This window comes from Pipra filicauda, unplaced genomic scaffold, assembly GCF_003945595.2.
Source record: "Pipra filicauda isolate LSUMZ 115617 unplaced genomic scaffold, ASM394559v2 scaffold218_size1660888_pilon, whole genome shotgun sequence".
NCBI classification, from domain to species: Eukaryota; Metazoa; Chordata; class Aves; order Passeriformes; family Pipridae; genus Pipra; species Pipra filicauda.
The window spans coordinates 425068-439642 of record NW_024104330.1 but is presented as its reverse complement, the minus strand read 5'-3'; the positions used below and the strand labels follow the sequence as shown (position 1 = coordinate 439642).

General features: G+C 37.7%; 1 protein-coding gene across 2 annotated transcripts in view; it reads right to left on the bottom strand.

Moving 5' to 3' along the window:
* Positions 1 to 14575, bottom strand: part of CNTNAP5 (contactin associated protein family member 5) — a 293699-nt gene that overhangs the window by 93629 nt on the left and 185495 nt on the right. For both annotated transcript variants that reach the window (XM_039381219.1, XM_039381218.1), the window contains exon 12: positions 6283 to 6402. In XM_039381219.1, coding sequence (XP_039237153.1) covers positions 6283 to 6402 — 120 coding nt within the window. The remainder of the gene's footprint in view (positions 1 to 6282; positions 6403 to 14575) is intronic.

Here is a 14575-nt window from a genome sequence, read left to right as displayed (position 1 = left end):
CAAAATGGACACTTCTCCACTTGCTGCACTTCTGACAAGAGTGCAGTCCTCTCTGCCTCAGTCTCCTTCATCTAAGTGAATGCTGAGAGACTCAAATCACTCTTCTGCTGTTTCCCATGCCTTGTGATGGCTCAGATATCTGCATAAGCCTGGCAGACAAGGAGAGCCCATAGGAAACCTGCTGTTCTTCAGATGCCATACCAAGAGGGTGGGCATGATATCTGCAGATGTCCAACATGGTACGAGGCACCTGTGTTTGGGGCAAATGGATTCACCCCTTGCAACCAAGACAGCCAGAGTGACTTTGAGAGAGCCACAGGTTGCTTCTAACTTCTGAGCACTGCAAACGTGGCAGGAGACTGATTAAGCTGCAGTGACCTTTTGTTAAAAGGTAGAGGCTAAAGGAAAATATCTACTGTTACATTTTTCAGTACTAAAACTTCCTTGGGGGCCTCCTGCAAATGCAACAGTGAAGGTAGCCTTCAGGACTTCTGCTGTGATGCTCATCAGAAATACAACAAATTCACTGAAAACAGCAAGGAAGCTGTTGACAGCACAATGCCTTTGATGTAATATGCCCACTAAAGATTTTTTGTTTTGTAAGTTCTGGAATATTTAATGAAAATTCAAAATAGAAACATATTAATTGTCAAAACTGCAGTGTGATAGAAGACCTGTAGTGTTTGAGGGAGTAAATTGTAAATCTTTAAGGGCTACCTTTAATCTAAAGAGTAGTAAATAATTTGTAAGGTATTTCCATTCGTTTTTTTCTCTAGTGATGAAGTCAATCACAATTATAGACAGTGAGCTGAAAGATAGAGTCCTTTAAAAAAAGAAAAAAGACAAAAAAAAAGACAAACAACAGTCAATCTAAATATTTCCTTAAGAAATTCAAAGCTATAAATCTTATCTAACTCATTCTGAGAATCTCAGGGAGTTTTACCATTTAAGTTCTTGTCCCAAAATTGTGTAGCTGCAGGTATTAAAACTAGAATTAAGGGTATGACCAACTCCCCCTCTCTGTTCTTGCCTCAGCCTGACTGGTAACAGCACTTCTTTCCATGTGAGAGTCTGCCAAGTCCATGGGAAACATAAAAAGGGGTGAGTCACTCGGTGTAACTGCAATACAAAGTAAAAGGATATGTTATGGAAAATAGAATAAGAAATTATATAAGCACATGAACTGAGATCCTTGTGTAGAAACAAAGGGAAAGACAGATGCCATGGACAGTAATACCACTAATGTCATTATTGTTTTGAGAACATCAATGGGCATTTCCAATAAAAGTACTGAGGTCCAGTTAGCTCTGCTTTGTAGCAATCCATCTCTGTTACTCCAGTCTGCTCCTTGTTCACAGCGAAGTGAGCAAACTGCTATAGAAATTTCCTCAGATAGTTGACCAAATATCATACTATAAGTGGGACTATTCAAACACTTTAAATATTTAGGCACTTCAACTACAAACACAACTTGCATTCTTCTAAATTCAGCCCTCTTTGCATGTCATGGAATACATATGGAAGAACAAAAATATTAATCATTGTTAGCAGAATGAGAAAAAAATAAAAAAAAGGAGGCAATTTATAAAAAATTGCAAGTATAACATTCATCATCTCTTTCACATTTTCTTAGAATCCCTTACTTTGAGATTTAAACACAGTTTCTATACAGTTTTTTGAGATAAAGAAAATAAAACTTTATTTTTTCTGCATCAGAGAAATAGGCAATATCTACATTTTGAGAGGAGACTGCAAACCAGAGATGATCTGCCAGAAAAAGAGACATATTTCTGTTAATTAATGATTCTTTCATTATGGCAGTTTCAAAAACAGGTCTTGGACTAGCAGCAAGACCTGGGATAAGGTTTCACCTTTCCCTAAACTGCAGCCCTGGAGTAAAAAAAAGGGAAGAAAAAAAAATGCAAGCTATTTGAAGACTGGAAAAATATCTGGCTAAGATAAAATTAACCATTGATTCAGTCATGGCAATTTCTAAGTGTTATTGATTTGGTAGCCCAGGGTCTGCATACAGCAAAACAGCATCAGTAAAGAAGTATGGTGACAGGATGACTCAAGTGTACTTTTCTTTCAGATATCAAGGGTAAAATTTACTCTGGAGGAGAGGAGAAAAGGTCATTACAAACACTTTTCACACAGTACAGCAAAACAAGTACATGGATGTAGATTGCATGTCTATAGGCTTTGTACTGGAGAATATGGTTATTAAAAGTAGTACTCCAGACAGATCAATACATTTCTAAGCAACAAGAGAAAAAGAACAAGCCTCACAATGATATAAAGACTGCCAGATCAGATGTACATAGGGTCTGTTAGTCCTCTTCTCTATTGATTGTTATCAATCTTCAATTAAGTGAAGATTAATTCAACTGGACTAATTATCAAACAACCAGCCTACTGGGAAAATTTCTTTCCCAGCCCTGGTGACTGTTCATTACATCAAAGCATGACATGATGCATTTTCTCTGTACTTAATTCCGAAAGCGTGTGGGCATAGAACACCATGGATGATGGGAAAATCCAGGTAAAGCAAACATAGCCATGCAGATGGCCTGGAAACATGTTAGATATGTTCCCACAGCACTCAACACAATAATCCGAAATTAATAATCCCTGCACAGACCCGTTCACATCCTCATGGTGTCTGTCATAGCGTCCAACTACACATGATCATGATTCAGGCACGTACATCTGGGTCACTTCCTGCACACACCTACATCCTACATTTGGTGTGGATTCCTCAGTGTTTCTTACAATTGATGAATTTCACTGTGAAAGTGACTTTGCCTTGTGTTCAGTGGGTATTTAAGGTGAAGAAAACATTATGTTAATAAGGTGCTGTCTTTTTTTTTTAGATCTAGTTTTGAGTTTGTTGTCTTTCACTGTCATTGAACTGTCTCTTTACTCCTATTGTAAGAAAATGCAAATTAGAGTGGTTTCTGTCAGAGGCCCATTCACTTTGAGTCTTCCCAATCTAAATAGCCTTGGATTATTTACTTTTGAGCTCTCTTTATACAGATATCTTTCCATGCCTTTAATTAGGCACTTTACTGTTCCTGACAAGCTCCTATTTCAACAACATATTTTATTTTAGTAGAAATAAACAGCCTTCAAGATAAGATCCTTTTAAAGTGCTTCATGCACTCTTTCCTCTTCTTGACCAACTTAAATAATAGCATGTCATCTACAATTTTTGTCACCTTGCTTTTCCAGCCACTTCTTCAGACAATGGATAAGTACATTTACCCACTCTAGTATCAGTAGATATTTTGTGACACTACTGTTAAATTTCTTACCATGCTGAAAATTGACTTTATATTTTTTAATACTTTTTTTCCACTTTTTTTCTCCCTGCAAATTCCCTTTCCCTTATATCTCTCTTTCTCTTTGTATGACTGTCCAATTCCCTCTCAACACACACAATCGCAGTTTTCTGCTTTCTTCAGAATTTTTATTCAGCACTGGCTGCTAAAGTTGACAGGCTGCAAAGAAATCACTGGAAACACAATAAATTAACTTGTATTCTTGTTACTTTCCATATCTACATCAGACACTGGATATCTATGACCAGGCACCAATATGCAAGAAAACCGGTGTTTATGCTCCCCTGTTAATAACTGGCTACAAAAAAGTTCCCTATCTGTTCAATTAAACAGAAAAAAAATAAAAAGAACTTTAAACAGATGTAAGCGAACATTAAAGAAAACACTTTTCTCTAAATGCAATGATGCTGCTCATTTCTGATGATCTGATTTCTTCTTTGAATTCATCCCTCACGGATTCAAGGCACTGTAATTCCCAGAAGTCATTAGCTCTCTGCACCTCTACTTTAAAAACACCAAATGAGTCATTGCCCTGAATTTTCCATTCTAGCTCCAAATTCTTCAGCCTGAACACGTTTTGGGCATAAAGAGGTTACTGCTTCTTGAACTGTATACAAAAAGAACTGTCAGCCCAAGTAAAGAAGAAGCATCATTTAGCCCAGGAGCCCAACTCTGCCTTTGAGGGTGAATTGATAGCCAGGGTAGCGAGGGAAGTCAAAAGGTTTTCCTGAAAGTCATTCCCATTTCCCAGTGGTCTTTGCCTCACAGCTGCCTGAACAAGGAGCTCAACTACACTTCCATATTTAATTGCACCTTCTGAATCTATCAGACAAGATTGGGGTTTTTCCAGACTGTTTTTACTTCCTTTATTTATTACATCAGCCTCCTTGCTGTCCTGTGGTACTGTTTCAAGTTGAATTCATGGCATCAGGAAAGAGCAAACTAAAAAAAACTCCCAAATCCTGCTGTCTAATCATTTGAGTGTCCCTTAGCTCCTATATGATGAAAAATAATCAATTCCTATGTGCTTTCTGTATACCACATGTGATCTCCATGCATTCCTGTGGCAGTTCCTCCAACCATCTTTTTAATTTATTTAGTCTCCCCATACATGGAAGCATTGATGTTCCCAACCATCTATGTTTTTCCATTCACAGAAGGATTTGTAGAGATTTATATCACTGGACAATAATATTTTCTCTGTTCCTTGTACATACGTAATATAAACCCACAACTTCATATTTTGCTTTTCCCTGAATATAGGGTAATTTCAGAAAACTATGCAGAAGCACCACCTGAAAAGGGTAACAAATTAAGAATCCATTCCTGTGTACATAAAGTTATTCTTTGTATATTTTGCATTAATTGATTATTGTAAACAATTTTTATGAGCATAAAAATGAGGTAAGTTCCCAGAGAGAAAAGAAGCTCTTGTGATTAAGGCACTCAAACCATATTTAGGCAACAGAGAAATGTATTTTCTGGGTTAGGAGGTTCTGCCAGTTTTCCCCATCTCCACTCTCTCATAACCAAAATAAGAGTGTCAGCAAGTTCATTACAGATAGAGAGAAAATCAGGTATATGCCTTCTGGATTTCTGCCAGATAAAATTTATTTGAGGAAAGCAAATGTAAGGTGTTTGTCAAAAATCCTACTTCTTCAGCAGAGATAAAAAGCACTGACAATGTTTTGATCACACATATTTATATGATAAATAATAAAAATGAGCACATTTCCTATATTGGAGATCAAGGAAGGATATTCAGACAGAAGGGTGAAACGCTGTTTCAATTCTTATGAGATTCAACAGTGAAGGAGACACATCTTATTAAATATTTATTACACTTGAATAAAAAACATACTTAATAATTAACTGTTGTGCATTTAATTAACATAATGATTGCCCAATTAAATAAAAGTGAAAATTTAGTTTGAGACACTTTAAGCACACGGAGATTAAGGATAAAATATGAATATCCTGAGTCCTCAGTTTTCACCATTGAGTGTGGAGGTGATATGTGGTGAAGCAGCTCAACCAGAATCAGCAATTTAGAAAGAGTAATAAAATATTCTTTCATCTGCATCTGGCCACAGGAAGAAAAAAATGCCGAGCAGGAGACGGTCTGCGAAATTTCATCTCCATTTCAAAAATAAAAAGCACAAAAGGAGCCCTGCCATCTATCCCCATCCACAACAAGGGCTGTGTAATCTTTTCTCATACCCTTGTCATGACAGTCTCTTACACAAAATAGAACCCACTTAGGGGGAGAATTTTCCAGATAGGTATATTCATTGAAACGACTTTTATTTAAAGCTGTAGAACTATAAGGTTAAAAAGACTCAATAACCTTGCTAGGCTCTTGCTCCACTACCTGTCTCTTTGGTGTCCCTCCTCCTAAGATTATCATGCATTCTCCTCCACACAGATACCAGGGACAATCACAGTTTCCACACTTCAGAACGTCAAAGGCAGCACACTTGTATGAGGGGAGGTATTGCTGCTTAAGTCAGACTAGAAGGTTTTACAGCTAGCTCAGTGCAAGGAGTTTAACAATAATTCCCAGATCTAGTGTTCTAGTAAAGCAGAGAAACTATTCAGTTACAAAAGAATGGTTTGGATTCTAAGTTTCTACTTCTTTAGTAAAAACCATAAACTTCTCATCAAAAGTTATGATGTTATGAAGTGCCCTTTGTACAGTGCAGATGCCATTGCAACTTAACAACAGTACAAGGAGAGTTCTTCAAACTTAGTTTAAAAATCCCTTTTGCATGGATCCTATTTAAGGAAACATCTCAGAGTCAAACCTCAGTTCCTACAAGCTCTGTGCTTCTTCCCCACTAGAGATCTGTATTGTTGACATGTCTATCATTGTACTATTAAGACCACCTCACAATCACATTAGAGCCAATATAAAGCAGCCAAGACAAGGTTAGGTCATTACCTGTGATATTGCAAAAAACATGGAGTGGTCCAAGTGGTCCACTTCCATCAGAATCGATGTAGAAGAAACCTGATGTCTTCCCTTGGTGTCGGTAAGCCTCGCAAGAATGTTCATAGATAGCTTTAAAGGAAAGAGAGAGTCATTGCATCACAAACGAGGAGAAAGCAGACAGACATGTTTTATGCGTAAGTACTGGTTTAATTATTGTCATAGCATATACTGGTTATATGCAGTTGATTAGCATGTGAAAGCTTATTGCATTTGGACCTGAATCCATGCTCAAAATCACACATGTATTTAAGGAATTCCTTGAAATTAATATATGCTGGCTTTAAAGATACAGATATTCGCTTTGTTCTGGATTAAAGTACGTAAATACTTAAGCAAATGAACGTTAACTTTGAAATGTACCACATCTAGTTATGGAGTGGTACATATATGCATCCATATAACGGTGTTTCAAAGACATAGGTACATGCATGTAGACATGATTTATCACCTAGGCATGCATTTAAGTCTTGTCAGCACAAATGACAGATTTTTTTGGCAGTTTACACCTTCCCCGCATGATAATGTTAACAGGAAGCATTAAAGCCCATTTGCCAGCCAAATGAAATCAAGCCCTTGTCCCCCAGCAGAAAACCTTAAGCTCAGGTACGGTCTCCATCACAGGTGGTGTTTTTATGCTTTAGAACTAATTTTATACAACCAACTTTTTCTCTCTGCTTATCAACATCCTTTTCTTGGAGTGTTAGTGCCCATGAAAATCCAAGTGGTTAATAAAACAAGTAGCAGGTCACCAAGAGCAAGAACAGAATGAGAAAAAAAAATCTCATAGGTCAGTACAATTCCTATATTTGAGGCATGTTTTTGGGCAAGAGGTAACTGTCACTTCATATGAGGCAAAGAGAAAACTCCTGTAGAAAGGCAGTCCAGTATCAGAAAGTCACATGCATGATCCTAGACCTTGAACAACAAAATCTCATTTCAGAAGACCTGATTTTTTTTTCCTCACCTGCTTAAACACTTACCTGATTATACTGACAAAATTATTCTCCCTAACAGCTTATTATTGCAGTGTTGAGGTTGTAAAAGTAACTGCAAAGTTCCTGGTTTGGAACTCAGGGAGCTTTGCAGATTGAGTGAAGAGTCAGCACTTCCCCTCTACTTCTGAAACACAGTCCCAGCCTCTCCTGTAGAAGGCGGGAATTACTCTGTAGCAGCTGGATTAGTTCCTCACTCCCACTCTTGTGCACATATGGACTCACATCCCTCCTTTCCCTTCACTTCCTAAAAATAGTTTCTCTAATGAAACAAATTTTAGAAAGACTTAAATGTGAGTCCCAAAGTAGCGTTGTCTGACTATTACTCTGAAGAATGCTACAAGATAGTTCATTACTCGGATTTTGGACATTTCTTCACTTCTGCCAACAAAACAGAATCACTGTTCTAGGGGTTTCAGAATGAGAATTAAGTCTCTCTATGAATTAAGTCTCACCAGTTGATCACTTGTACCACACACAGAAATATGCTTTTTCATTGTAAATTTCTCTCCTCACCAGAAAACTTTAGCAGACAGAACACCACTGGGTTAAGATGCTGCTTAAGGTACTCAGCACCTTGTGAGGTAGTGCTTTAATTAGCATCCATCCTATAATAGATAGAATTAAGAAAGCTTCATCCTTAGCCTGATGTAGAAAGCACTGTAGGAGTCTAGAATATCTCTAAATTCCCACTCTGATAGCTGGCCAAGAGAATATATTAAATGCAAATTAAGTAAAATCCCCAAACCAGAACCAGTTCTTCCACTATTCACAACCTGAGGGGCTAACAGAGAGTCCCTCAGTTGCCGAAGTGCTGACAAAAGCAGTAGGGATAGGGAGGTCAGGAGAGAAACTGTAACAGGCAATTAAGTAAGCAACCAAGGAATCATGGTTTGATCAATTTGCAAAGTTCTTAAACTGCAGTTCACTTACTAAGTTTGCTGTCATCATCATTATAGGACACTTTATCTTGTCTCATTAGGGAATACGCCAATTGCTTCGCCTAAATTGTTTGCTGAGTATTTTTGAAGACAAAGGATGGTGTGAGGGGTAGAGATATAAAACAAATATATTGTCAGTGAACTGACAGCAAAACTTTTCTTTCTTTTTCTTTCTAAGTGTTCTTCTTCTTCACCATCATTTTGTCTGGAACCCATATCTACTTTTTACAAATTAGTAAGGAAAGATGTGAAGATTCAGCCATTAATAATGCAGGCAGATTCAAAGAGAAATGATCTATTTAACTTTAGATGGCCCCTTTGTCATTGCAACTTTGGAAAAAAAAAGGCTATATGGAGCTAGAAGTCAGGCTGGGAGTGCTGAATGGGTATAAATCTGAAAGGACGCACAAGCTTCCGTGAAACTACAGTTATGTCTACCAGAAGGAAATCCATCCTGGTATGTTTTCCTTTCAGTTATATGAGAAATCCAGCACTACATACTGTGAAGTAGCAGAAGTGGGAAAAGGCTATAAACGTCGAGCTAAAGTACATAAAACATATTCTATCATGACTTAGAGAAAAGCAGTTTTGGTGGACAGCTTATTTCATAACTGTACACTGAAAGCTTCACATACCTGTAGCTTAAGCATTTGGTACTGTGTACTTCCAAACTGGAAATGTATGAGCCATTGATTTTAGTTCTCTTTTTTGCTATTTTTTTCTGTATAATGCATCAAGGAGAAAATTACATTTGTTTTCCAGTCACTGGCAGATGCCCCCAGAGACATTTCGAGTGCACCATCCATTCCAAGCTCTGCTGAACTATTTTGTGGGCTAAGACAACAGCCTGCTTCAGAATAAAGTTATGCAATTCCATTTGCTGAAAAAAGCCCTATTATGCCAGTGAAAACAACTTGAAGCTGTCTTTATGGGCCCATGAAAGACAAGATCTCTTTGCAGTCATTCTTTGCTTTATGCAATCAGAAATATCATATGAAAGTAAAAACCAGACAAAGAATCAGCTGTTAAGACCTCAGAACCTTAGCTTTGAAAACTGCCCTCATATTTATGTTCTGTTTTGTGTCAGACTTCTCTGATATAGATGAAGTTTTGGGAACAGTAGGGAAACCATTATTGTAATTGTCATTAAAGAGTCACCAACAATTATGCATATAATAAGCAAAAAACAAGCACCAAGCATAATGATGGAACTGTTGACAAGTGCATACATTTTAATGGAAAACAACATTTGCAGTAATTACATCTTTTGAATAAAGGAGAGGTATTCATCAGCTCATTCAGACTAGAACCCATCATCAATTTTGAAACATTATTTTTAAATTAAAAAACTCCAAATAAATACAAAGAATAGTGATTTTATTCCTTTCTGGGAAGTCTTTTAATAGCATTTATACTTTGTTTTCAAATTTTAAAATGTTTACCAAAATGGGACCAAAACAACAAAAAAAAATTCTTGATAGGATGCTCATGCAACGCTTGTTTTCTCATTTAAATACTTTTTAAAAACATAATTTAAAAAATTAAACTTCTCAGTTGTATTTTGTCTCACAGAAGCAAGATCTGTTTCCTTCTCTAAGTCTTCCACACATTTTTTTGGCTAGTTTTGAATAGCACCAGCCATTGAAGATAAAATGATAGTTTCCAGCAACGTTTGTTTCACTGAGCCAGAAACACCGCAAATCACAGTTTATGACTTTCAGCCCCTGCTGTGTTTCCTCAGGCCCTTCTGAGAATAAGCTGCGTTGCCACACAGCAATAGCCCTGCTGTTCCCACAGGCAGGCAGGGTGAAGCTCTTTGCTTCACAGAGCTGCATTATGCCAGTGCTCAAAGGAAAGCGATGTCAGCAGCGCACATGAACTCAAACTTCCCCCCCCTGCAAGTATGGCTTGGACCTCACAGGCAGGTATGGCTGGTAAAAGCATTAGGATAAAGTACAGCACAAGGTAAAACCCGAGTGTAAAAGGTTTCACAGGGCTATTGCTGGTAACTGGTTACTCCAGGAAGACAAAACAAGAAACATCTTGACTTCAAGGTCCCAGATTTAGTAAGGAAAACTGGACATCAGAAGTGCCTGTTTTACTTGGTCACAAAGGATGTCTTTTATTGCTTTTTCTTCCCAGAATCACTTACAAGTTATAACATTGGACCTATGCTGACATTTTTGCTCTGTAAGGAATTTTTTTTAAAGGCTACTGCTGTGTTTCACAAAGAAATTTAAAATTCTCCCAGAACTACCTGCTGAAACTGGTGCAGCCTGAGAGCCCCATTCTTCACAGCGAGTGATGCTTCTCTAGCTGAGTACTGTCTGTGCTCTTGCCTACCTGCTAGGATGAGCTGTGCTGATGGTGTTCAGGTATGCACAATACTGACAGAGTTCAAGATATCTATTTCCTAGCCCCGTATAATTTTCTGTGAAACACATATATCCAGTTTCTCCCTCAGGTACCTCTTTCAGTCTTAAGCATCTCAAATTGAACTAGCTTTTCAGATCAACAACTCATCACATCAGAGCATTTGTTCTGAACACTGCTTTACTCACTGATCATAATGGGCATCTTTTCCTTTAGTTCTCACTTTTTGGCTTCCCAGGTGCTTAGGAAATCATTTGTCAAACTTTGAAGAGCGTTTATAAAATAAACACTTTATCCCCCAACAGATCAACATCACCAAATCCTACACGTTCTCTTATATCATCTGGGATAGAAACATTCATAAGCTCAAAAATCAAAACTGTGGATCTGAAACATATACATTCCATGTTTTTTTCAAGCCACACACTACATCCCTACAGAATTATCCAAACAAAACTATAAGTATTCACTTTGATTTGCCAAGGTTCAAGCTACAGATCCATGATTCAGATTTCAGTGCCAGAAAGGCATTATCAGATTTTAATAATAATAACCTAGGTTGACCTTTTGGGTAAAAAAACCCTGTAGAATTTAATTTTCTAATTCCTGCATCAAGATCCTCATGACTGGTCAGCCAGAGCACACGCAGGAACTCTGCACCTCGCAGTCTGGTCTGACAGGCATGGGGTTGCCCTCAGCTTGGCTCTGCAATTGAAACTTCAGCCTTGATTCAATATGCTTCAAGAGCCTGAAAAATTGTAAATATGACAAATTTCATCACTGCTCATCTCTCTGAAGTATCTGTTAAGTAAAGTAATCTGTTAATCCAACTCTTTTAATTACAGTCCTTAAACCAAAGATTTTATCTCTGCCATAGCTGAAATCTTTAACAGTATATGACTGAGCACAAACATTTGCAAGGTCAAACTTCAGTTGTTTCCAATAAAACATCTTTTCACCCAGTTTTTCATGAACTGCCCGTTACTATATTGCCATTTGGCTTCCAATCCTACTTTTGCTCTATGCAGTTCAGCTGCAGTCTTCATGGCAGCCTTCACTAAGCACAGGTTTCCCGTTCCACTGTGGAGCTGCCCAGCAGTCCCCATGTTCCTAACTTATAAAACCTCTCCTCTCCCTCAGGCCACTTTAATTTTGATTTTCACCTCCAGTTGTACTTTGACTAAAAAAAAGACAGTTCTTTGTACAAAGACTTGCAGTTTTGCAAATACCTCGAGTAACATATTTAAAGACCCCTGTCTCCAGTACAGGAACCAACTTGTTATTCACCCAGTAAGATGCACCTCTTACCAGTGTTTAAAATGCTTCTTGCTGTTGGACTCAGTGTAAAGGTAACAGTGACACTCAGACTTCAGTTTTGCTGCTGGGAAGACAAGGTAAACCTCTCTCTGCTGTGCACAGCAACACATTACTAATATAGATACCATCAAGAGGTAAGTTCCAAATGAAAAGCAATTTGTTCGGTTGTTTTTTTTCTTTTTTTTCCCCTCAGAGGATTCTGTCTTTTTCAAATTTAGTGGACACCAAGATAACATTTCTCAAAAAATAAAAGTAAACCTTAAAATTCCTAATATTTCTTTCCTACTGTACTCCCAATTACTTTGGAAATGTGAGCTAGAGATTCAGAATCTGACCTGTACTATTTATGATTACTGAAATGAATCCTGTAGTATTCCTGTTTCAAGATTGGATTCAAATAATCTAATAAAAGTAGCTGATAATTTTCAATTTCTCAGAAGGAGAGAACATTTTATGGTAATGTAATAAATAAAATACATTAAAGAGATGTAAAGAACTTTAATTCTTGATTTCATTGGGACGTGCTGACACTGTCCACTTCCCAGCTAAAACTAGCAGTGAGATCTATGTCACTTTTACCACCTCTAACAGTTGTACAATTTTGAAAAAAGGTAGACAGAATACTTGCTGTCAGATCATTTGGGATTCATTTAACTGTTTTGTGATTTTCTGCATCTTAGACACAAAGAGTAATAATAACACCGTTAATAATAATTATTATTGTATTCAGAAGTGAAAGTTTACGTTTTATTTAGACTGCAAAGGCCAGTAAGAGCTGGTGTTTCTGATGGGATCTTCGACCAGCCCTAGACTGACCTTGGACAAATAGATATGCACAAATGCTGACCAGACAAAATTAAGCATTCTCAACAAAATGCTCAGAGCTCCTGGAGGCAGACTGGAGATGACTATTTCACCCTCTGCTTGTGTACCTCAGGCCTGACAGATTTGCTCTTACAGACTCAGACTAATGAGCATTCAACCAAGGATTTTTCTAAATAGCAAATAAAGCAATATGCAATGGGAGATTTCTTCTCATTCCAACAGCAGAGGGATTAGTACAGGCAATGAACTCCGGGAATGATCATCATTCTCACCCTTATAATACAATTGTCTTGTTAAATGCCAGAAAATGAAATCTGTACTCTTGAAAACTGGATTTTGACAGCTCTGCTCTTGACAGACTGACGCAGTCTCTGCTATGGTGTGCCTGGATGACAGATAGATTATTTTTTCTTATTAAAATATATATTTACTCATCTGATAGAGAATACGTTATTTCCATAGATAGATTAAAAATTACTTTTACCAGTGTCACCTAAATGGATGTTCAGGAGAGATACTCCCTTTGCACCTGGGGATTAGACAATTTCCTACCATCCAAACTAAGGCTTCCCCTGACCAAGCTGGGAAAGGTCATGTCAAGCCATCCTCCCATGTCACTCTCCTGCTGAGGTTTGGAGGCAGCTGCGTCAGTCACGTAACCCAGCAGCCCCTTCCTGGCCCTAGTGCAGAATGACCTGCAAGTCTTGCTGCTGCAAGAAAGCAGTCAGGAACACCTACTCCATTTTAAGAGCAGTGTTGGAGGGAAATGAGCAATCAAAGACTCGGAGGATGCTGTGCAAACCGTGGTATTTTAGTCTTGCTCCCCAAAGTACTGGCATCCCTGTGGTCATGATCACACCTGAAGAAGGCAGGCTTCGAAAAGAACTGAGTTAGTCCCCTGCATACTCTGTTCTGCAGTAAAGCCCCAAAATGAAATATTCTCTGTGTTATTTATAAGGAAATGTCAGGCAAAGGGAAAAACTTTTTTAAATGAACACCGCTGAGAAATGCAGATGTACAATTTACAGATACATGTACTGAAGGGAAAGTATTAATAACGCAGTAACTTATTACAAAATAAACAATGAAAATTCATACTCCAAAAGCATGGTGTGAACAAAAATATGCAGGAACAGCAAGTACTGAAGGTTTGATATGAATATTAAATGTGTTTTCTTTAGTCAAAGAACACCAATTGTTTAAACACACATGGAAAAAAGCTGTTCCAAGAATCTCAGGCAGGAAAATTGGCTACTCAGGACATTCAAATTACATGACCAAACTCACTGTTAGATATCTGTCAAATCAAAACTCTCTGAACCTGATTTGCCCAGCCAGCAAACTGTGTACGTATCTCCCTACCTTGGAACACAAGAGAATTACCATTGCCACAGCTGGCATTTTAAGATGCAGCTCCAGTACTACTAACAATCTGGCTGAAGCTATATTAAGCTTTTCAGATCAAAAATGATATATGCAGTAAGCATATTAATATTAAAAATGCATTTCCAAAGCCTGAAGTTATGTTAAGTTTATGCCATATCAATGACTTTGTGACATTTCCATTATTGGATGAATCTTTCCTCCAGCAATTACCTAGGCCAATAAGACACATGCCTGTATGCGCAAGATAGATCACACACCAAAGCAAATATTCAGAATTAAATTACATTCTGTTAATTATCACCTTGCAAAGCTTTGGGACATATTGACATCCCCAGAACATGAAGAATAAAACCATTATTTTATATTTCCCATAATTTTTATATCAATGTTCAGCAGTCTTTGGAATTC